Source organism: Lotus japonicus, chromosome 4 (genome assembly GCF_012489685.1).
Source record: "Lotus japonicus ecotype B-129 chromosome 4, LjGifu_v1.2".
Taxonomy (NCBI): domain Eukaryota; kingdom Viridiplantae; phylum Streptophyta; class Magnoliopsida; order Fabales; family Fabaceae; genus Lotus; species Lotus japonicus.
Window position 1 is genome coordinate 1,434,612 of NC_080044.1, and position 25,814 is coordinate 1,460,425.

Here is a 25,814-nt window from a genome sequence, read left to right on the forward strand (position 1 = left end):
GCTTTTTTACAATATTCTAAACTTCCTATTTTTCACAATAAGTCAGTTTCAGTTTTTATTTACGGTAATAATCATGTTGGGTTTGCCTTTGATGCTACAAGAAGATACCAGGGTCATCCTACCAAGATAAGTTTTCTTTCCAGTGTCCTATGTATGAAATGAAACAATGCTCAGAAATAATAGGAAGGAATTCATAAACGAATTTCTCACAACCTTCTGGCCTAACAAGCGTGATAAAATCATGAAAACATAAGACAACTGTCACTATCTGACAGAGATCAGTCTTTCCTAAGTAATGGTTATGAGTGTTGTTATAATGACATGAACTGACCAATTTAGCCAGATAAAAAATGAGTGGGAAAATGAACATTGAACAATAATGTTACAAAATTACAATGGGCAATTACAGTCAAACTATATAAATCAATCAATCTGCCCTGCACATACATTCTTTACACCTAGGGTACCTGTAAATACTTCTGGCCTTCGGCCTTGTCTGCACATGTTTAGTTTGTCTCACTGCTTTCCTCACTCTCTGTTCAAAAATACGCCACTCTATGGAAGAGTTCTTCATAAATATATCAGCAAGCCTGCGTTTGTTTGGACGTATTGTTGGCATTCTTCCTCCACCGTAATATATTTGATACCCGGATACCAAAGATGATAGCTGACTTCCTGAATCGGTCATGGCAAATGCATCCGAGGCAGTGCAGCCTATGAAATCCAATGCGGCTAACTACAATAGAAAGTAGAACCAAAACAAATGCAGTGTTCATTTTCAATTATCTTGTTGGCAAAAACAACTGAGTGATAAGCAGGTAACCATGCCCGATTAATGCCAAAAATTGAATAATTGAGTATGAGGAGCAATGTACAAAAAGTAACGCATAAAACAAAATTTCCCATAATAAGGGACTCAATCAGATCTGTAAGATGTTTAACATTTAACACATGAAACAGGAATGGCAATAGCAACAAACCTGAGATGAATAATTAGCAAACGGTTTGAGTTCATCTGGAGAAAGTAAGTTCTCTTTGGTGACTAATTTAGGGTACAAGCTGGTCAAAGCAACCAACCGTGAGCGACCTCCATACAGATTAGAACCAGCTACATATATGTGTGTCTTGCGGTTAAAACCAAGTGCAGCAAGCATGAGGATGGCTTCTTCAGGTGTCAAAGGACATAGGCCTTCAGACCTGAGCTCTGAAGGAGAAGGTAATCTGCACAGATCACAATTAATTTAAGTCAAAGAATTGAAGAGTAAGGCTCTTCTCATCATAAATTAAAATCATGGTATGTACAGATAAGCATGTACGCCAAATCTTTCCAATCCTGGTAGTATAAGTTGGAAACAGTCAAACAGTTCAGATAAAAGGATTATGATGCATACTTTGTAGTCTTCTTCAGTAGTGCCTATGCAGGAAAATGGATTTCACGATATGCTTCCAATTCTTTCCTCTCTTCCTCACCTCCCCCAAATTCACATAAAGAATGAGCTACCATGTCAATTTCAAATCTGAGATGTAAAGCTAGGTATTTAGATACTTTCTTGGAATTAGTTCCACTTTTCCCCTTCACTGATTCTGCAAATGAACCAACAAGATAATGATCCAATGGTCCAATATGAGCTGTATCTTCCTGTAACCTTTTAAGAAGCAAAGCACCAGTTTCTTGTATTCTGGGAACGAATTGCAAGGCCTGAAAGTTACATCTGCAACGAAGTCTCTAAATGAATTTCCCAATTAGGAAGAGCATAGTAGATTGAAATCAGAAAGACGGTAATAGTAGACCATTGCAGAGCTTGAAATCATGAAAAATATATTGTAATGTTTAAGCATCAAAGGACATTTACCTGCAGCTCAAACGGTATCGGATCAAATGCCAAGCGATTCCCAAATCCAACAAAGTGAATAACTTGATTTTTAAGTATAATAGGTAGGATGTGTTTCACATAAAAACTTGGCTTGGCCTCCTTCCCCATGTCAACATCTGATACCTGGAAACATGTTCTAAACAATTAAAAACAAATACAAGTGATAAAGTCGAGTTTAATCAATTTCCTCGCATGGGCAGGAAGTGACTTACAACACTGCCTATCGCCTCCAAGTCCAAAGACTGTAGTTTCTTGGGAAGTTCCCAGATTATCCGAATATCAGGAGTCAAGTAATTGATAAAATGCTCCTCCTGATAGATATCGCTGAATTGACTATGAAAGTATACAATAAGCAATTAAAAGACCCATGGATTGCAGATGTGGGCCATGTGGCATTGAAATAATACATGACAAAAGCAAAAACTAGAAATTCAAATAAGCTATTTTGCCCTACAAATACATGAGAAATAAACTCTTAAGTCATGTGCAACCTATCAACCAAATTTTTTCATAAATCTTAATATATCCTAATCAAAGCCCAGATGCATATTATAACATCCCACTAATCATTAATGTTTGAACTGAGCATTGGTCAAAGTCCTAGCTAGACATTCGGTTTTATTAACTAAAGCAGATATTAGGAAAATAAAACAGAAAAATATGTGAGGATCAGGTGGAAACGAAAGAAGAAAGAGAGCTGGAAAGAACATTACCTCACATCTCTCCATACACTACTGTACATAAATTTGGGGATAACCAAAGTTGAATTGAGTAACCGGGCCACAACAACAACATTACAAACCTGTTATGAATCAAAGTTAAAGCAAATTACACAGCAATCATTAAAAATAAAGCTTGGCCTTTTCTCATCGAAAATCAATTAAACCCTATTAATTCAGAAGCATGATCATAATAAAATAAAGCAACCTAATATAGAATACTTACAGCTACTCGTTGTTGATTGATCCCGCCATTTGCGGTAGCCAAAATATATCCATTATTTCCTTCTATTGGAGTACAGTGGAAGAGAGCAGACAGTGAGCATCACCTTATGAATCAATGAGGCATTACATAAACAAAAATTAAATTTCAGACACACTTACCATTAGGTTCCCAATTTCGCTGATCAGCACAAGGTCTCCAAGCAGAAGCAGGAACCAAGGGTTCCTGCCACAAATCTTTTGGTTCACGTTTATTCTGTCCCATAACATACAAAAAAGTCAGTGTTTCTGAAAACTTTCTCCTATAGAAATTTTACTCTACCAAGTAATTGGAAAATCATTCTATAACTTGAGTCTTATGACTACCAACAGACAGTGTGATAGGATAAAGAGAGAAGAAAGGGAAATAGATATTATTATTGAAGTAGAGATGAAGAATCTCTACAGAAATATTTTACATAGCAGGAATTCGAGAGTTGCCTGCATCTCTCCTTGACAACCAACCACTAAACTTCTGAATGATTCCACATAGGGCACAACTCCCTATTTATAACCATTTCTAATCAGTTTATTAAAATATAACTGCTATAAGACAGCAAACATAACTGACTACTAATTAATAACTTCCCAACTGCCACAAAACTAATTACTAACTATTAACTTCCTATCTGCATAGTAACTACCCTATCAATACCCCCCCATAGAAGAATCACCTTGTCCTCAAGGTGGGTGAACCTTCCACATTGCCTGATTTTTCTTCTCAATCATCAAAACTTTTTTAACCATGATTGACAAAGTTTGTGGTTCGTAAAGTTTGATTTCAGTACCAATATCTTCCTTCAAACCATTCACAAAGATGTCCATTAAATGCCCCTCATCAATGCCCTTTAACATACCAGCAAACTTCTCAAACTGCTCCACAAACTCTTCCACCGTGCCTTCTTGTTTCAGTGCTAACAAGGCAGCAAAGGGGCTGAGAATATTTGAAGACTGAAAACGTTCTAGTATCGCAAGTTTAAAATTTTCCCAGCATGTATGTGGATTGCATGCTTCCCACCATTGGAACCAGGATAAAGCTTTTCCATCCAAGGCCACCATGACTGCTTGTAGTTTCTCTTCTGGTAGAATCCCTCGTATTTGAAAGAATCTCTCCAATTTGTTTACCCAATTATAAGCATCAACACCCCCATCAAAGACAGGAATCTCCAACTTTCTCCACCTTTCAGAGTTGTTTTCTGTTGTGGCTTCCTCTTTATGCCTCATGCGCCTAGATGGGCTTTCTCTTTCTTGAGTTCCTTTGAAAGAACCTTCTTCATCGCGCTTCATCAGAATCTCCACCATAGTCTCCAAGCGTTGGAAGCGTGCTTCTAATTGTTGTCGATCTTCTTCGCGTTGTTCACGATCAATAGTCAGCATCTCCAAGATTTTCTCCATTGGATCTTGGCTTCCCTCAGTTTTACTCTTGCCCATGATTAAAATGAAAAATACCACAGCACCCGGATGGTGCTCTGATACCAAAATGATAAGATATAGTGTTTAAGGAGTAAATTGAATAATATTACTAAGGTAGAGATGAAGAATCTCTACAAAAACTGATACAAACAGCAGGAATTCGAGAGTCCTGTTCTCTCCATTACAACCACCCTTAACAATATTATGAACAAACTCCTAAATAAGCACCCAGGCCTATATATAACTGCCTAGTGCAGTTTTATTTTAAATATAACTGAAACACACATTAATAACTACTAACTTATAATAACTTCTGACTTCTAACTGCTATTACTGTTCACACGCGCTACTGTTCATGCGCACTGTTCATTGCGAATCTAATGGGTCGTTCCCTATCAATACTCGGCCCTAAAAGATTCACCTTGTCCTCAAGGTGATAAAGCTTGAATTCTGGCCACAGATTCCCAACTATTCTCACCCGTAGGAAGCCTGTATCCGGTGGCTTTGGCGGGGGTCGGAGGAAAAGCTTCTTGCACTCTGCCCACAGATTTGCAACTGTTCTTAAACAAAGGAAGCATGAATCTGGTGGCTTTGGCGGAGGCCGCCTGGCCAGCACCTTGGTTGGTTGCGTCTGTCTAACTCTGAGATTCAGCCTCGTACTTCTTCGCATAAGTATTGTTTCAAGTTTGTTCCTCTGCATCTCAAGGGCTAAGTTTTTCTCCATCATTGAAGTGCCCCAAGTTTTCTGCAATTGTAGGGCATCACTCTTCTCTGGCCACCAATTCACCATTAATGGTACCTCTGTTTCACCAAGAAAGGGAATCCCGAAGTCCTTCTTTCCTGGTTCCTTTGGATTCTCCTTTGAAAGAAAACCTTTATCCATTGAATTAACAGAATCAGCTTTTATCTCTGGTTTTTCTTCCATCGAATGACCCTCTCTTCCATTCCCCAAAACTGCATATGTTCTTGGGTTTTCTTCTTCCTCAGAATCCTGAACCCAGACTGGAATATCTGGATCGAATTCTGGCTGGAACTTCTTGAGAAGAGCCTTCACAAAATCCCACCATGTTGCATTTTGTCTGTTGTTTTTCCAGCAATACCACCAAGGAAGAGCTTTCCCTCTCATCGCCATCCAAGCCCAAGATAGCTTCTCCTTCTCTGAAATTTCCATAGCCTGAAAATACTGCTCCACTTTAATCAGCCACCAGTACGCATCTTCTCCTTCAAAGGTTGGAATTGTCTTACTTTCCTTCCTGTAACTTGTTGTCTCCACTCCCATTTCTTCAAGATACTTGGTTCCACAGCACCTGGATTGGTGCTCTGATACCAAAATGATAGGATAAAGAGAGAAGAAAGGGAAATAGATATTATTATTGAAGTAGAGATGAAGAATCTCTACAGAAATATTTTACATAGCAGAAATTCGAGAGTTGCCTGCATCTCTCCTTGACAACCAACCACTAAACTTCTGAATGATCCCACATAGGGCACAACTCCCTATTTATAATCATTTCTAATCAGTTTATTAAAATATAACTGCTATAAGACAGCAAACATAACTGACTACTAATTATTGGGTTTGGATCCTCTCCATCCATGTTCCCTCCATCCTCTCTCCATCCAAATCTGAGCCATTGATTTTGAAATTTAAAGGCTTTGATCAATTTAAGAAGAGAGAGAAAAAATGAATTGTATTTAAAGGCTTGGATCAATTTAAGAAGAGAGAGAAAACATGAATTAATCATCACCTTTAAAATTTAAAATCGATGGCTCAGATTTTGGATGGTGTTCTGGGAATGAACATTGAGGGAAGGTATAGTACCTAAGGGTAGAGAGATTGTGCTAGAGAGAGAGAGTAAGAGAGAGAATGCTGAATTTCATGTGTTATTTTATCAAATGAGCCAAAAAAGTCCCTTACAATTGATAGCTACCTCCTATTTATAGAGCTTGGGTACTACCTATTGGGCCAATTGGGCCTCCGAGATCAAGGCCCATCTGAAGGCCAGGGCCCCGCCTCAGGGCGGGATACATGCTGGGCGTTGCCCCTCTAGGGGCTCGCCCAGTCCACTAGTCCACAAGACACCGAGCTCGAGGTACGAGAGCTAAGGGTGTCTTTTAAATGCTGTTACACGTCTTATCGTACACCGGAATCTACACTGCCAACATGGCTTGAGAAAAGAGAAGTTAACTATATCGCCAACATGGCGTGAGCAAAAGGAAACTAGCATTTTCAGTTACCCAGTCCACTGACTTGACGAGCAAACCGAGCTGGCAAGTCCACAAGTCAGCAAGCGGCGAGAACGACTACTTTGTATTGGTGATAAGTTGGAGCAGGTGTATGATCGCTCGCCGGCGGGAAAGGTGGCAGGCATGGGTCATGTGCCGATCATTCAATCATTGACTGGCGGTGACCCCGGCGAGCGACTGAACTTCGTTGTTGGTGTCAATCGTCAGGCGATGGCGTTTGATCCTTATAGTGGCGAGGCTTTCCGCGCTTTCCCTTATTTTAAAACCCTTTCAAATTTCAATCTGCCTCACGTGGCTGCCCCACGTGATGTGTTGGTTACATCAATTTCCCTCTTTCTCCGGAACCGTCACTTCACCTTTCCTAACCGTCCCATCGTGCGCAGTAACTCCCCTTTGCACGCGACCCACCTCCCCAAAACCATCATGACTTCCAACCTTCCACACGCGTCCAACACGCGTCACCCTTCCAGCTTCTCCCCTTCTCCTATAAAAACCCTTCTTCCCCACTGTCATCCCTTTCCGAGACCCCTCTCACTTCCCTAATCGCTTACCAAACTCCTTCTGCCCACTTCCGCTCCGGAGCCGTCGCTTATCACCCTTTCCGCTACCCACTCTTCACATCCTACTCCGGTGAGTCCCCCTGTCCTTATCTTTACATCGCACACATACTGATCTTTTCCTTTCTTTCACTTCACTGTCTTCTAAAAATGGCTTCAAACCCTACCTCCCCTAATCGCTCTTCTTCCTCCTCCGAAAGCGACCCTGACTCCACCGCTGCCGGCGGCCTCCGTTTAGAGGTTCCGGAGATCCCAGCTCACCGACTAAAAACCTACGCCACTCTGCCCCTTCCAGTCCAAGTAGCCCCTAAACACGAGGCTATAGATCAACCTTCCATCTTCCAAGACAGCGATCCCATTGTGCAATTCGTGAACTCCCTGGGTGGCTTGTCCAATGACGATGAGTTTAACGCCAAACTCAGGATCTGGGTTTGCAGTCCCGGGGATCGCCCCTGGCTTCACAAGCCAGACGGCGACGTAAAGAGATCCCATTTCTTTTTTGCGTACGAATACATGTTTAGCGAGCTTGGAATCAGGCTTCCTTTCTCGCCCTTTGTCCAAACCGTCCTCCGCGACATCAACGCGGCTCCCTGTCAACTCCACCCTAACGCCTGGGCTTTCATTCGATGTTTTGAAATCCTAAGCGCCGCCGTCGGCATCGCCCCATCCCCCACCAGTTTCTTCTACCTTTACGACGTCGACCCCAAGTCCATCAAAAACAAAGGATGGATTTCCTTGAAGGCCCGAGCCGGCCGGAAGTGTTTGCATCCTCACAAAAGTAACGCGAAGTCCTCCTTCGCACGAAAGTACTTCCGTGTGGCGGTTCATCCCGCCTACCCAGAGGCATTCACCCTCAGAGACGGGACCGCCCTCTTTCCTCTTTATTGGACGGAGAAGCCCAACGGGATCACCGATCCTCCAGAGGAATCCTTGTCCGCCAACGATAAAGCCTTTCTTAATCTCCTTGCCCCACTTCCCATCCTTGACTGCACAACAGTCCTTGAGGGCGCTGACCTCTCAAGAACTCCCAAATACTTAGGTTGCCCATAGCTCACTTTTATTATTGACATTTCCTTTCTCGACTCCTATGTTGTCACTGATCGTTTTTTTTTATTGTTACAGAAGATATGAATTTCACGAACGCCGAGCTCCTGAAGGCCCGCGAGAGGAGAATGGCTCGCTTTTCCCCAAAATTCAACACTGAGGGCGACGCGAAAAAACGGGGCGGTGCTGAGAACCAAGCCGAGAGCACCAAAGCTCCCAAGAGGAGAAGATTGGCCAAAACCTCCTCCGGCGCCGGCACATCCAACCCTGGCGCTCAGCCCACCACTGCTGCTGCGCCTAAAGGCAAAAATGTCGCTGAAGCCTCCGTCGCCGCAGCTACCGAGCCAACCGCCGTACCAGCTTCTACTCCTGCATCCGCCGGTGCGACCGCTGCTGTTGCCGCTGAGTCCTCTGTTGGCGCCACAGCCGCCTCCGCCGGCGTTAACGCCACAAAAGCTGCTGCGTCTTCCGACACTCCTATTGGAGAGAAGGAAAAAGAAAATGAAACCCCAAAGTCTTCCCAACTAGCAAAGATCAAAAGTCTAGAGGACGAGCTGGCGACGGAGAAGGCCAAAGCCATTGAGGCGAGGGAACAAGCCGCTGACATCGCCCTTGACAACCGCGAGCGCGGTTTCTACGTCGCCAAAGATCAGGCCCAACATTTGTACCCGAACTTTGACTTTAGCGCCATGGGAGTAATGAAAGAAATAACCGCCGCAGGACTGGTTGGTCCCGACGATCCTCCCCTGATTGACCAAAACCTCTGGACAGCGACTGAAGAAGAAGAGGAAGAAGAAGAACAGGAGAAAGAAAACAATGAATAATGTAATTTTAACATTACTTTAGCTTTTACTGTCACCTTGTAGTGTACTTTTCCGCCATTCGTCTATGTTTAAGCAACCCTTCGCCATAGCTTTTTATATCGCCGTTGGATATTTTGTAAATCATGTTGGAATGCTTCCGCCATACATTTTTTAGTCGCCGCCGCATCGTCATCACCATCTTGCTCTAGCCTTATAAGAAATTAGTTTGACCTGCTCGTCACTCTCAACGTAAGGCCGCCACCATTTTGCGGTAGGTCGCTACCCTCATTTTTGGCGGTAGGTCGCGACCCTCTTGCGGTAGGTCGCGACCCTTTTGCGGTAGGTCGCCACCATTTTGCGGTAGGTCGCTACCCTCATTTTTGGCGGTAGGTCGCGACCCTTTAGCGGTAGGTCGCCATCCTCTTGCGGTAGGTCGCGACCCTCTTGCGGTAGGTCGCCACCCTTAGCGTGAGGTCGCCACCCTTTTGGCGACTTTTGTGTGTCTAAACTGAGTCTTACAGGTCGCCACCCATAGCGTTTGGTCGCCACCCTTTGGCATGAGGTCACCACCCTAGCGGTAGGTCGCCACCCTTGGTGTGATCGTCCCTTTTCGGGACTCAAAGTGCTTTGGGTTCCAATGGCCAGTTGGATTACCAAAGCGGTGCTCAGTAGAATGGGCAATTTGTACCCCACACATCGCCAATGAATCCGGTTGTTACGTGGGCTTTTCCGGGGCTAATTTAGTTCATCGTGAAACTTGTTTCACTTTGTAACTAAATCGCGCCATCAGGAGCTTGTCCCACCCAATAACAAACCGCTTATGGAAGAGTCTTCCAAGTTTCACAAAACTTTAATGGTGTGCCTCAATTCACCCACTCTTTCTCTTTGATCCGATTTGCTCCTCTCTGTCTGAATCAAAACCAGTGAAGACAATATAACTTCTAATACCAACTTCAAAATAAGAAAATTAGGAAATACAACAACTGAGAAGGGAATCAAATGAAAGATGAAGGAAAAGTTTGAAGGAATTGGAAAAATTTGTTGGCCAGCGATCTTAACCATAGCAACGCTTTACTCGCCAAACTTCCATGGCCAAAACAAAACGTGCCCACCAGGCGCCGGAGTAAAACGCGCTTGCTAGATTCCAACGCCAACGACATTCTCTCGCCGTCGAACTCCATCGCCAGAATTTGCTCACCGCCTAATCGAGATTTTCATCCGAAGCTTCGATTTCATAACATCTATGACCAATCAACGCACTCTTCTTGCCGTACAAGTTAAGGCAATTATTGTAACACTTCCTCGCCATCTTCTGGTCCACCTTCAGCTTTCCCACCTTTCCACTGCTTAGCGGATACTTGACCGCTAAGTGGGCTGTCGAAATTACAGCACAAAGGCGATTCAATGTATTTCGCCCAATGATGACATTGTAGGATGCTACCACCTAGAGAACCAGATACCTTACCTTCAAAACCCTAGCACACTCGTCTTCCCCAAATATTGTGTCTAGATCAATGTATCCCCGCACCATTACTTGCTCCCCCGCGAAACCTACCAAGGTTCCCGCGTATGGAGTTAGACCATTGTTAGTTAGTCCCAACTTGTCAAATGCATCACCATAGATAATATCAGCCGAACTACCCTGATCCAGGAGTACCCTTCTAACGTTGAAACTGTTCATCCTTAACTGCACCACAATCGGGTCGTCCTTATGAGGCTTTATCCCCTCAAAGTCCGCCATCGAGATTGTTATGTCAGGGTGTTCGAATCCAAAAGCGACCTCATGAACGGAATTAACGGCACGAACATGGCGCTTACGCGCTGCACGAGTGTCGCCACCGCCGCCAAATCCCCCGGCGATGGTGTTGATGGTCCCGACGGGCGGTCCTGAGTGTTGAGCGAACGTGTCATCAGCCCCTTTTGTGGCGATAGCCGCTGATTCTTGCTTTTTCTTGCCCTTAGTGTCCGCTCGCTCCTCCTCCCGCTTGTGCGCTTTGTTTTGATCGCCACCATTGCGCCACTGGCCTTGACGATTTCCTTGATATCCCGCCCGAATCAACTTATCAATCTCCCGCTGCAAAGTCCAACAGTCATCCGTATCATGCCCGGCGGACCGGTGGAACTCGCACCACTTCTTGGGATTGGCGTCCCGTGGCTGATACTTTGGGGCCTCCGGCTCATCCACTAGATTTGCGTCGCTTGCCCCTCGGAGCATATCCGATACATCTGTGTTCATCACCATATCAGTTTCCTCCTGCTGGCGATGAGACTTAGATTGCCAAGGCCGACGTTGTTCATAATCATCGCGCCGTGGATACAACTGTTCCTTGGTCGGTTTGAATACCGACTTCCTCTCACCTGGCCTCTGCTGTTTGCCATCCCCCTTATCTTCGTCGCTCCTATCTTTTTTCACGCGCTTGGGCGACGTGTCGCCCTTTTCCAACTTCACGCGCTTTCTTTTGAAAGCGTCGTCCTCCTCATCGAGAATATAAGTGCTGGCACGAGCACGCGTCTCTCCCATCGAACGCGCCGGCTTACGTGTCAATTTGCTGTTCAACCCTCCCGGCAGCAAACCGTTTTTAAATGCTAAAGCACAAGCTCGAGGCTCCTCGTCCTCTACCTTTACCGACGCCGCGCTATACCTTGCCATGTACTCTTTCAGTGACTCCCCTTCCTGCTGGCGAATATTGTATAGGTCATTGATCGTCACCGGCTGATTCTTATTTGCCGAGAATTGCACTAGAAACTTGGATGAGAAGTCTCTGAAATTTGAAATTGATCCACGCGGCAAAGTTGTGAACCACGCCATTGCCGTCGATTTGAACGTCGATGGAAACATCCTGCACTTCACCGCATCTGACGCCGCAATTATCACCATTTTCGTATTAAAATACAGCAGATGATCTTTCGGATCGGAATCTCCGCTGTAAGAATCCAGAACTAACGTTTTCATGTTCTCCGGAATCGCCACACTCTCGACATCTTCCGAGAACGGACGGAACTCTGCCACGGAATCTGCTTCTCTGCTTCCATCATCTCGCTGCTCGCGACGGTAGAAATCTAACTGAGCCTGTAGATGCTCATTCCGCTGCTGGATGTTGCCAATGCTGCGCATCAAATGGCGCCATTGCTCCTGCGTCACCGCCGGTTGTTGTTCCGGAGCAGGTGAATTCCCTGGTGAGTGCTCCCGAGACCCCACCTGTGAAGGCGATGGAGGAGGTGGTGGTGATGGAGGATGAGAGGGGCGACTGTACTCCTGCCGTTCGCACCGGAGAATCCAGGTCCACACGATGAGGCCGCCGAGGCGGCGAAATCCGCTGTCGCATTGGTGAATGATGCTGCCTCCTGCGTCGAGTCTCCATCCAAACCAGAAACGATGCAAACTCGATCAGAGAACCAATCACTAGTCACAATATCAAAATCAGAAAACCAGAGAATTGCCTAATCACAATCAGAGGTAACTTCATGCGCAATCAATCCACGTGAATGGGAGTAGAAAGTTTACGGTCCCCACAGACGGCGCCAAAATGTTCTGGGAATGAACATTGAGGGAAGGTATAGTACCTAAGGGTAGAGAGATTGTGCTAGAGAGAGAGAGTAAGAGAGAGAATGCTGAATTTCATGTGTTATTTTATCAAATGAGCCAAAAAAGTCCCTTACAATTGATAGCTACCTCCTATTTATAGAGCTTGGGTACTACCTATTGGGCCAATTGGGCCTCCGAGATCAAGGCCCATCTGAAGGCCAGGGCCCCGCCTCAGGGCGGGATACATGCTGGGCGTTGCCCCTCTAGGGGCTCGCCCAGTCCAGATGGAGAGGGGATGGAGAGAAGTTGGATGGAGAGGATCCAAATCCCTAATTATTAACTTCCCAACTGCCACAAAACTAATTACTAACTATTAACTTCCTATCTGCATAGTAACTACCCTATCACAGTGTGGCTAAGATGCAATTAGTAGCTTGCACTAGGCAACCTCTGTTTCAAAAGTTTTGATGCTGCTTGGTTAATTTGGCATTTCACATTGTGATCAGACCACAGTTAACCCTCCAAAAATCACTTATCCATGATAGCTACTTCTAGTAGCTTCTCCTGGAATCACTTCTTCCCCCCAACACGCAGTAAAGAAACTCCGCAGAGAGTAGAACCAAATCTAAAAATGAAATTTTTTAGCTTTTTCTATTGTATAGTTATAGTATTAGAAATTTGGATGTCTAACTGTGCCCCAAAAGTTAGCTCCAGACGTGAGGATTGCATTCCTATCTTAGCCATATCTCTAGGCAATGTGGGACTTCTGAACACACCCTCTCACGCTCAAGGCTGGACAATAGAGAGTGGAATATGCAGAAATGAACAACTGTGGGGGAGGACCATATACAGGTGGTTTCCAATAAATGGATCTATGATAGGCTCTGATATCATATTAGAAGTTGGGATGACTAACTATATCCCCAAAAGCTAGCTCCAGATGTAAGGATTGCATTCATATAAACACGGGTTATCTTGGCCATATATCTAGTCAATGTAGGACTTCTCAACATATAGTATTGATTCTATGAGAGGTACTAGCAACACTCACTTTAACACTATAATTGGTTGAAATTCACATGGATCCCACTAAATTGGAAGTGGGACCCACTTTTTAGTGGACCCCACATGAATTTCATCCAGTCAATGAAAGAGTGTGTTAAAGCGAGTGTTGCTAGCATTTTTCTTGATTCTAGATGAAGAACAATCAACATTTAGGACCTCAACTAGCCATGGATCTCTATATATACCTCTGCCAAGGCGTGGGCAGCCAATGCCAACATCCTCACATAATTTCCCTTATGTGGTTTTTTTCTGCTTCCAGTCCTGTTCCATTTTCCCTGTAAAACAAACATCAGAACGAAAAGGAAGAAACTCATTCAGAGACCAAGAAATATAAGCCATATCACATCACAGCAGAGTTTCTAAAAATGTTGTGTTCTATTTCTACACCCCAAAACACACACACACACACACACACGCTACCTATACAACTATTTTCGAAACCTCAAGGATCAAACATCTCATCATGTGAGTCCAGTGCAATCAGAATCATTCAATTGAATGATAATAAAGCAGAGACAAGCACAGACCTGAAGAACGGAAAGAGAAAGAGAGGAACGGCGTTTATGTGGTTCATATTCTTCATGGTGGTGGTGCTGTAAGCGGAGAAGCATGATCCAATTCACAAAGAAGAAGAAAGCTAACCATAAGCGCCAGAAGCACTTTTTTCCTTCGATACCAATGCGACGATGATGATCAGGGCCGGCCCAACACCAAATGAGGCTTAAAGGGAATTTTAATTTTGGGGGCCTTGAAACATGTTTAATCTAATATAAAATTTTGTTAATTTTAATTTTGAGGGCCTTTTTTACTTAATAAAAATAAAATCAGAGGCCTTTTTTACTTAAGAAAAAACAAAAAAAATTGGAGGCCTAAAGCCCTTGCTTTGGTGGCTTTACCCTTGGGCCGGCCCTGATGATGATGATGATGATAAGGAAAGCGAAGAAGAATGGGATCTGTGGGAGCTGGAGGAGAGGCGGCTCGGACCCAGCCTCGGCGAATGGATCGGCGTCCGGGAGCTGGACCGGCTCCGATCAGCAACCACCACCTCCAAACCGGATACCATGATTCGGGTTCGGGTCGGATCCGAAATGGAAATCTGAAAGAAAGAGTTTGAAGCGCAGAGACAAGAAATGAAATGAATATGTTGATATTGCGTGGACGTGTATCCATTCTACTAAGATCTGCGGTTCATTTTTTAAAATGATGATGTAAAAAATTAAATGATTTACCAAATAAATATAATAGGTTAAAAAAGATGTGTTGAACTGATATAATAGGTTAAAAAAAGTGGTCCAAATTTAGACCACTTTAAAAATGGTCCACATTAGGCGTCATCTTTTTTTTAAGGACAGAAACAACTTACTAACATGGGAAAGAACAAAAAAAACTTACTAACATGGGATTGTTTGCAGCGGATGATCAATCTGTCACAGATATACAAACAACCACAACAATGTATGATGGAATAAATCCCTTATAACGTTTTGTCGCTAAGTTCACAGATATATACTCCGTCATACAAGGATTTTATGACAGATTAATTTTATGTAGGCTAGGACTTTGTGACGATATATACTCCGTTGCAAGTATTCTGACATCAGTGACAAGGATTTTAAGACGGATTTATTTTCTGTCGCAAACACGCTGACAAGGACTTTGTGACAGATTTATTCTCCGTCGCAAGAATTCGTGACAGATTTAGTGTTCGTCACAAGTCGCTGACAAGGATTTTATGACAGATCTGTTTTCGTCGCAAACATTCAATTTCTCTCAAACTCTCACCTTAGTGGTTTGTTTGGTATTGGGAAGGAAAGAAAGGAAAAGAAAAGAATGGAAAAGGAAAGAAAGAGAATGAAAAGTAAGATGATTTTTAGGTTGTTTGGTTTTATAAAAAGTGGAAGGAAAAGTGAGAGGAAAGAAAGATGTAAGCTTTTGAAATGACACAAACATCCTCAACTAAAAATGAGATGTAATAATTGACTCTTTTAATTAAAATTTATTTTTTAAAATTTTTGTAGAACGAAAATTTTAATTATTTTGACGGAAGTTAACATAATTATATTTAATATTCATGGCCATCATTGCTTTTAATTTCTACAATATTATATAATAATTTTACTGTTTTATGAGAGACATAATAATGAAGGATAAAATTGTCATAGTGATGAAATTGTTCTCTTTCCACCGTTTTCTTCTCATTTTGGAAGGAAAACTGCAGTGTGGGGCCCACGACGTCAGTTTTCTCTTCCCCTCCCTTTTCAACCATTTTAAACAATGGAAAGATAATATATTTACAAGTTTTCTTTCCTTCATGTAATCTTTCCTTCGTTCAAAACAACCACTTTTTAGTATTGTAAGTTATAATTTCAACTAATGTTTTCAACAAACTAGTAATATCTAAATATTATGAAAGTATACAAATATTATGACAGAAGATGAGGAAACTAGTAATATCCAAATTGCACCTTTGGTCCCACACGAATTGTTGTTTTGCATTCTTGGTCCTAAACGAATGAAAATAGCAGACCGAGTCCTAAACGAATGGCTTCGTTAACATTAATGGTCCTTCCATCAAAATTCTAACATAAGTTGCTAACTACACCCCCATTTTACTATTCTCACCCATCTCTTCATAAGTAAAAAACAAAAAATGAATTAAAAAATAAAAAAACCCCATAAACTTTTTTAACCCCTTCATCTTCTTCAACCACTTCATCTTCTTATTATTCTTCTCCCTCTCACCACCAGAACCCTCCCCACCATAACTCTCCCCACCATAACCAATTGCCTACCCAGAATCCTCCCCATCATAACCACCGCCAGACCCACACCCATAGAAAGAACCATCAAACCCACCATACCCACAACTGAAACCCCAAACCCATGCGGCCCAACGCTCTCAACCGCCACCACGCGGCCCAACGCTCTCACCTTAACACATCTTCATAAGTCTGCTGCGTTTCTTCATCTTCTGTTACTTTTCTCTTATCTGTGGGGTTGGGCAGTGACAGATCTAGAAATATAATGTTGTGGGGACAATATACACACATAAATTTATAACATAAAATATATAAAATATTACTATTAAAAGTTTGTAAATACATCATATTGTGGGGCATTTTCCTACTCCGTAGACGCACTTTCTACAATATGGTAACATAATAACACTTATTATATCAATACTCTAATATACCCTTACTATATTTTTTGAAATCAAGTGGGGGCAACTGCCCCCACCACTCTTAACCTAGATTCGTGCCTGGGGTTGGGGTTGTGGCTCGATTCGCGGGGTTAGGGTTAGGGCTCAATTTGGGGGGGGGGGGGGTTGGGGTGGTTATGGTGATGTGGTGGTAGGTGTGGTGCTGGGGTGCTGATGATGTGTTGGGTTTGGGGGTGGTGGGGTTTAGGGTTTAGATATGTGGGGTTGGGGCTCGATCTATGGTGGTGGGGTTAATTGTGATGAATCTAGGTGTGGTGGTGGGTTCGATTGTCATGTTGCTAGTGGTGGGTGGTGGATTTCGGTTGTGATGAAGATGAAGGTTGCTAGTGGTGGGTGGTGGATTTTTGTTGATGGGTTGCTGGGTTTGGGTGGCGGTGGGCTGGGTTTTTGTTGGGTGGGTGATGGGTTTGTTGATGATGGTGGGTGTTGTTAAGTTCAAACGCATCATATCGTTTTAAAATCTAATTTTGATTAATAACAATTTTTATATAGAAGCACTTTGATGAAATCTAAACTTCTCAATTAATTTGAATTTCAGGATTTATTCTATTATGAATAAAGGACTCCAACGCAAACTATCCTAAAAGAGAAAGATTCAAAATTCGCAAGACTGTCTGGCACACATGTGACACAAGCTGGGCCACATCCACTTCCGATCGTTTAATACCAGCTAAGCATGACAATGGGTCTCGGACCCATACGGTACCCGCAAAAAATACCCACTATGGGTAGGGTTAAAACCCGCTAGATTGGTATGGGTAATTACCCGCAAAAAGTAGTGGGTATGGGTGCGGGTATGGGTACTATAGTACCCAACCCGCCCCATACCCGCACACAGATATCATTATTATTATTATTATTATTATTTGGTAATATATGAAACCATTAACTTAAGCTATAGCTTTCAAATTACTTTTTTAAAAAAAAAAATAGGTGAGTATTTAAGGTATTCATAATTATTGCTAATAAATTAGTAAGTTAATAACATACAACTCTAGGACTATATTATAAATCTAAAATTATAAATTTAAAGTTATATATTTCTCGCTTATTTCTTCTAAAAAAATATTATTAGTTGAATGATTTTATTTTTAAGTATTTAGATAATTTTTTGTATTTATATTAGTGTTTTTTATTTAAAAATTTAGTTGTATTTTTGTATTTTTGTTTTTTATTAACAAAAATAGTGAAAAATATATTTTGGTTCACTAAATTGCGGGTAATGGGCACCAGTACGGGCATATAGGTACCCAAAGGGTACGGGTACGGGCATTTAAGTTGCTACCCACGCGGGTATGGGGACGGGTACGGGTAATTTTTAAAAACGCGGGTATGGGGATGGGTACTATAGTACCCTACCAAGACCCTACTCATTGTCATCCCTAATACCAGCTCATCATTCAGAAAAGTTGAAGACAAATGTCAAAGCGTCAAAGATAAAGTCAGAATGCAACCAGCTGCTAAGGATTCAAACGAAAGCACGTGAAGATTTTCTCCTTCCTTAAAACACGCTGACCAACGAGGAAAAGTACAACATGCCAACATCAAATTTCCAAGTTGTCTCACTTGCCAAAGTCTATTGCCACCTACTAGATGACAAATCTCACCTTTTCGGCAAAAGGATAGACTTAAACAGTAGCATGCATTTAATGCATCTACCAACCAAAGTCATTTGAATCAACGAATGGATCTAATCTCACAACGGCTAGAAGAATGGTTAGATTTGTCTCACAATGACTACAATAATTGCAAGCAAGTATTTAAGGCGAATCTAAAGAAAGAATAAGTAGAAGAGTTAAGACCGAAAGAACAAGAACATCAAGCATTCATTCCTTCATTCTTCTAAGCATTCAAAGCTCTTCAAAGTCACTACACAAATTCTTTTAGTGTCAAATCCTATACCACCAAATCTGCAAGAAAAAAGAGAAAACCTAGAACCTTAAAGAGTCGAATCTCTTCATTTATTTCTCTCTGAGAATCGGAACTCTTGAGTGATCCAAAGTCAAATCTGTACCAAAACACTTAGAGTTCCAGTGCCATAAATTCTCTACCATCACTCTTGTAAGAAGAGAATTTTTGTAGAGTTAAACGATCTTGTAAAGATTGTAGGAGAAGTCTTGTAGAATACTTGTAGGAGAAGTCCTGTAGTATACTTGTAAGAGAAGTCCTGGACAATACTTGTAGGAGAAGTCCTGGAGAATACTTGTATTGGAGAAGTCCTTGATACTTGCTAGTGAAAATCTTGGTGGTGGCCAAGTACTGGACGTAGCCCATCGTTTAAGGGTGAACCAGTATAAATCTGTGTGTGTTGATCGTCTGATAACTCTACTAACATTTCCGTTGCACTAAACGTTTACGAAAAGTTTTCAAAAACATATATTCTTTTCGAAAAACAAAGTTTTAAAATAACACAATTCCAACCCCACATTTCTTGTGTTATTTACTTACATCTCAGGTGTTGGGTTTGTTGTTGGTGGTGGTGGTGGGTGGGTTAGGGTGGCTGGCTGGCTGGGTTTGGGTAGCGGTGGGGTGAGGTGGTGGTGGTGGATGTTGGGTTTAATGTTAGATAAGATTATGAAGATCATGAAGAAAGAGATGAAGATGATTGAGTTTTAGTTTTTTTTTTTTAGCTTTTTTTAACAGAAAACGTTAATAAATTTGACGGAAGGACCATTAATGTTAACGGAGCCATTCGTTTCGAACTCGGTCTGCTATTGTCATTCGTTTAGGACCAAGAATGCAAAAACGCAATTCGTGTGGGACCAAAGGTGCAATTAAGCATAAAAAGAAAAATCGCCATACAACAAATTTTAATTAAAACTCTAATGAATCCAATAAAAGCATGTTATTACAGCAATAAGCACATTCGGTTACAACATCATGTAGCTTGCCTCCCTTAATTCCCTGAATTCAATTCAATGGTTCCTGCAACAATATGCAAAAGAGTTAATAATGAGAAAAATTAGTACAGTAGCCTAAGTTCTATGCACATCATACAGTGTAATTAAAGAATTTAAACAATAATTAATTATATATTATTCCCAATCTTTTTTGGAAGATTATATGTTCTATATACTTCTTCGTATACAAAATTTCGAGTGCAGTTTGAAACTACACGTTTGTCATCCACAATGAGTATCTTCAACTCTTTTCTAGTTTTAACTCTCGATAGTGCTACATATAGCTAGTCGTGAGTGAACACAGGTCTAGGTAGATATAATCTGACATGGGATAAATATTGACCTTGACTCTTATTTATAGTCATGGAAAAACACACTGTTATAGGGAACTACCTTCGTTGGCATTTGAATGGAAGGCCAGTATCAGAAGGAGTTAAACTCATTCTAGGAATATAAACTGGTTTACCTGATATTTTACCTAATAAAGCAGTAGTAACAATTATATACTGAGTCAAATCAGTAACCATCAATCTAGTGCCATTACACAACCCAGCAGCCTGATCTAAATTGCGGATGAGCATGATAGGGACTCCAACTTTTAATACAATTCGATAGTTTGGAATATCAGAGCATTTAACATCATTCAGAAATTCTGAAGTGAAACATTTTGGATCAATATCTGAATCTTCATCTGATCTACATGGAGTATCGTAACTCAAATATTCGGTCTCCTCTCCAGGAGGATAGCATTAAGTTGTTGACCTCTTCAACACTTTCTAGAGTAGGTGCAAGAAGTGCTCTTTGTTCAAAATATTGGTTTTCCAAATTAGCAGCAATATTGGGATATGCAAAATTTACTAATTCAAGTAAAGGATTTTCACACTCCTTTACCAACAAATCAGATGGAATCTCAAAAATTGAATCATCATCATCGATTGTCTTCACTGTTCCATCCCCTACTTGAAGAATCCAATATGTAAATTCTTTGATTTCCTTAGCCGAAGAAGAGGAAGCAGCATGTTGTAATCTCATGTTGGTAGTTAACTTCATTACTTTGCAATACTTCCATAGGTAAGATGAATTCATAGCAGAAGCAACGATGTCAGATCTATTTCCTTTCAAAATCACTGGAAGAATTTGTCTGAAATTGCCCCCCAAGACCACAACTTTTCCTCCAAAAGGTTTATCATGGCCAAAAGTTGTTTGGGTCTTCATAATGTCATTTAAAGTTTTGTCCAGAGCTTCGAAACAGTGCTTGTTTAACATTGGGGCTTCATCCCAAATAATAAGACTCGCTTTTTGAAGCAATTCAGCTTTAGGAGAACCTTGTCGGACATTGCAAGTTGAAAATTCCTGGATTGAAATAGGAATAGAGAATCTTGAGTGAGCAATTCTACCTCCAGGTAATAATAATGAAGCAACCCCGCTTGACGCAACATTCAGAATGATTTTTCCTTTAGATCGCAATGCAGCAGAAAGAGTATTCCACACAAGTTTTTCCAGACCCCCCCCCCCCCAAATCCATATAGGAAGAAAAGTCCACCATTATTGGACGCCACAACATTCAAGACCTGTGTATAAACTCCCTTTATTAATAAGCTCATATGGAAGATACAATACAAATATCACTTTTTAAATAAGTCATTCAATAAAAGAGACAAAAAAACCATTATTAGATGTTTTTCCATTCAATACATGTGTATAAACACCATTTTGTTCAGAAATGAGACAACTGACCAATTGTTCATGCGTTTTGTTCATTTCGTCCTTATTGTAACTAAGCTCGTCTGCAACAAATTGGTTTTCAAATCGAAATGTATCAGAAAAGGAGGGATACGGTAAGCTAGGTCATTCTTTAAGGGACCTTCCATTGGACTACAACAACTTCTCTATTTCAATTAGGCATAAATTCATCAAATATGTATCATTGATTCTGAGACCTATAATAAATGCAATTAGGGACCCTACCCATTTCCTTCACCTCCCTTCAGCTCATCCACTGTCATCTCGTACAACTCCACCACCTTCATTGACAATGCCACACCACCACTTCTCCTTTCACCACCTCCACTCCGTCAAAACTGCTACCTCACCACTGCGAGCTTCCCCAACACTATCATATAAGGGAAATTGGGCTTCCTCCAATCTCACAACGCCATTTCAAACACACCTACCATCTATTATTCTTAGGTAATTAGGATTTTACACTGTTCTCCGGTATGGATCGTATGTCCCACGGTATACCCCAAGCAGTTAGAAGTATTTTTGGTTTTTTGTGTCGTTTTATAAATTACAGACAAGACCCTTTACTCAACATGATATTCTGCACTACCCAACCTCACACCACCTATGCCACCATCACCATCACCTCCGACCACTTGTCCTCTGCCTCCGGCCACTCGTCTTCCACCTTTGGGATCCTTTTTTCATGCGATTAAAGTCGGCTTTCAAGGAAACCCAAATACAAAGGCACCATAACCATTAGACCAATCTTTTTAAAAGTTTTAATTTTTTTTTTCACAACAAACTTCATCCCCAAAAAGTTTCCATACTTTATCACCAATGGTTGCAAGTAAAAAAGATAAGGAGAGAATCAAGAAAACTTCACTATTTTATGGTGCCCCTCAATCGTGAATCGCGGCCATGTCCACTACTCCTTCTCCTTGTGATATTGAAGGTCGCTCGCTGCCATGGTTATCGACAACATCTTCTTTCCCAGATGCCCAACATCATCGCACCGTCTCCACCACACCAAGTCGCCCTAAGGATTGCAAAGGATGATGACCCGCTAAAGAGGAAAGTTTTGTTATGAAGAAAAAGACTAAAACTTTTATAAAGGTCGGTCTTCATAAAAACGTCAAAATTGAAAATATCCAAGTGGCTCACGGATTTGGATTCTCTCCTACGGCTAGACCAAGCAAGAGCGTAAAAAAGTGAGTTGCACAATAAAGCAATTATAGTCTTTCACTCGGTATATAAAATTACAAAAATACCCTTAATGTACATACATGTATGCTATGTTTGGTAGCATAGAGATAGAGAAGAGATTGAGTGAAGAGAGAGAGATAGGAGAGAGATGGGAGAAGTATCTTTGTTTGGTACATGAACACTGTAGCAAAGAGAGAGATAGAGGGTGGAGATTTTCACCTTTTTGTTCTCTTCGCGTTTTGCGAAGAGAAATGATGGCTGCTCCTCCTTTTTTTTAATCTGTGCATTTAGTGGCGGTTAAAACCGCCACTATCTGCATTCTGACACTTTATGTTTTTCGTTTCTTGTTTTTAGTGGCGGTTCTTAACCGCCACTATATGCATTCAGACATTAAAAAAAATATTTTAATCAAAAGTTAACTTTTTTCTCTCTCTTCCACCTCATTATTTCTCTTCTCCCTCTCCTTTATCTCTACCATACCAAACAATCTCTAAATCTACTCTATTTCTCACATATTTCTCTCTACTCAACTTCTCTCTTCTCTACTCTCTCTTCTCTATCTCTCTCTTCTCTACCAAACAGAGCGGTAGTGAAACAACTTTGGCCCCCCGACCCTAATCCTCGTATTGTTTCACTGCTCCTGCGAGTCAGCCTGGGCTTCGCAGTTCGTGATCTTCGCGCGTCGTTTCTGATCTCACCGGCAGCCACCGAGGTAATTTCGCTGTGTGAACTTTTGGTTTGGTTGTTTGTATGCTTCTACAACGTGCACTGTGCCTCTGATTCTGTTATGGTAAAGAATGCAATAGGTGGATCCTCAACAGTACATGTGTCAAATGACCCAGGCCACGTGGAAATTGTGAGAAAAAGCTCCAAAATTAAGAAAATACCATCACGTTTTAGGGATTGAGAGAGAAATATTAAAAAGGGGATTGTATGACCCAAAAGGGGTGTGGAATGTATCAGGAGTTTTCCCCCCTTCTCTCTGTGGTGTCTTTCTCTCTGAATATCCCTTCTTCTTCTTCTTCTGTGTTGTCCTTTATTTTCCTTGCTACCAGTGTCTGTAGTTACTTTGAAGCTTATAAATAGAAAATTTCCCACCAATATTATACTCTTGCTGTGAGTTTCTGATCTGTTTCTGCAGGTTTATTTCATTGGTGCTTTCATTGACCTTTGATGGCGGAGAACACGCGATTGAAGGAGCTTGCTGCTGACCTTAAGCGGGTTTCCGATACCCTCGCTGTTCATGATCAACAGGGTGCTGAAACCAAGCAACAATTGCAGCGTGTTGAATCTACGTTGGCTGCGATTCAACTTGCTTTGGACACTATCACGCGCTCCGTCGACCACCTCGCTTCCGCTCCGCCGACTGGGGTTTCGAACTCGCCTCCGCCTATGCGTTCAGTCCGTCTGGACTTTCCGAAGTTCGATGGCTCAGATCCGCTCAATTGGTTGTTTCGTGCTGAGCAATTTTTTGCCTACTATGCGACTCAGGATTCACAGCGCCTTACCATTGCCGCTGTTCATTTTGAGGGTTCGGTTGTTCCAAATGTTGCTGAAGGCGAATCAGGTGTCTACATGGGCAGATCTTGCTCGCGCAGTGGAAGAACAATATGGGCCTTCTCAATTTGATTGTCCACGAGCTCAATTGTTTAAGCTCACCCAATCGAGTACTGTGGCCGATTACTATAGCCAGTTCATGATCCTGGCCACTCGCGTTGATGGGTTATCCGATGCGGCCTTGTTGGATTGCTTCATCAGTGGCCTCCGCGATCCTATTCGTCGTGATGTCATCGCTCAGAACCCACAATCACTGGTAAGAGCCGTCTCTCTTGCTCGCCTTTATGATGAGAAGGTCAGTTTGGGTCTCTCTTCGCCGGCTTCGCGAACCTCTTCTTTTTCGCCCCCGGTTAAATCCGGCTCCACAGCCTCTTGTTCAGGGGTTTGAATAACCTGATTGAGTACAAACCAGGTCCCACTAATCAAGCTGCAGATGGATTATCCAGGTCCTTCCATATGGCGGTGACAGTTCCGCATGCATCCCTTGTCGATGAGATTAAAGTTGCAGTCTCGTCTTCATCCTCCTTGCAACAACTGATTCAGAAATTTAAATTTGACCCTATTGCAATGCCTTCCCATTCATTAAAGGATGGTTTGCTGTTTTGGCAGCACCGATTGATTGTACCTATTGAGGCTCGTGATCTCATCACTCGTATTTTGCAGGAATTTCACTCCTCTACCATTGGTGGACATGCTGGCTTCCTTCGTACCCATGCACGAATTTCCACTTACTTCTCTTGGCAAGGAATGCGTCATGACATACATGACTTTATTCAGCACTGTCAAACGTGTCAACGTGCCAAATCCTTACAAACACATCCTGCTGGTTTGTTGAGTCCTTTGCCCATTCCAAACCAAGTATGGGAAGATGTTGCCATGGATTTCATCACTGGCCTACCATCGTCTAAGGGTTTCTCTGTCATTTTGGTCGTTATTGACCGCTTGTCTAAGTTTGCCCATTTTGCTGCATTGAAGTCCACTTTCACAGCACCACAAGTTGCTGAAGTTTTCCTCCATAATGTCGTTAAATTACACGGGGTACCCTCTTCCATAGTTTCCGATAGAGACAAGACGTTCACTAGTTCTTTTTGGCAGCACTTGTTCAAACTCCAAGGAACATCATTACGGATGAGTTCCGCATACCACCCCCAAACAGATGGTCAATCAGAAGCTCTCAACAAGTGCTTGGAGATGTACTTACGATGTTTTGTATCTGAGAACCCCCATTTGTGGGTTTCATTTCTTCCTTGGGCAGAATATTGGTACAATAGTTCATTTCATACCTCCACTGGCATGACTCCATTCAAGATTCTATATGGTCGTGACCCCCCAACCATCATCCCTAGCTCTATGCGAGATGACACACCATTTGATGTCCAAGTTCAATTGGTTCAACGAGACCGTCTGCTGGCTCAACTTAAGTTGAACTTGTGTCATGCCCAGTCTCGCATGAAGATGAATGCTGACAAGAAATGTGTTGAAGTTGAGTTTTCTGTTGGTGATTTCGTTTTTGTGAAGTTACAACCCTACCGCCAACACTCTTTGCGTCTTCAGCGCAACCAGAAGTTGTCCTTGCGCTACTTTGGTCCCTTTAAAATACTAGCACGCATTGGGACTGTTGCTTATAAACTAGAGCTCCCTTCACAGGCCAAAATTCATCCGGTTTTTCATGTATCCTTACTGAAATTGTGCAAGGGTGA

At 42.1% G+C, this 25,814-nt stretch overlaps 2 protein-coding genes across 2 annotated transcripts; both read right to left on the minus strand.

The window, feature by feature from the left end:
- Positions 1 to 361: 361 nt before the first annotated feature.
- Positions 362 to 3,080, minus strand: LOC130710658 (O-fucosyltransferase 15). Its single transcript, XM_057559998.1, is given in 8 exon segments — positions 362 to 736; positions 981 to 1,221; positions 1,392 to 1,726; positions 1,854 to 1,997; positions 2,087 to 2,207; positions 2,588 to 2,676; positions 2,820 to 2,881; positions 2,978 to 3,080. Coding segments are annotated over 8 exon segments (1,404 nt in total). The 3' UTR covers positions 362 to 427.
- Positions 3,081 to 20,325: 17,245 nt separating this feature from the next.
- On the minus strand, positions 20,326 to 20,844 carry LOC130710666 (uncharacterized). Its single transcript, XM_057560007.1, has one exon. It carries the CDS (start codon positions 20,842 to 20,844, stop codon positions 20,326 to 20,328), a length of 519 nt encoding a protein of 172 aa, XP_057415990.1.
- Positions 20,845 to 25,814: the final 4,970 nt, after the last annotated feature.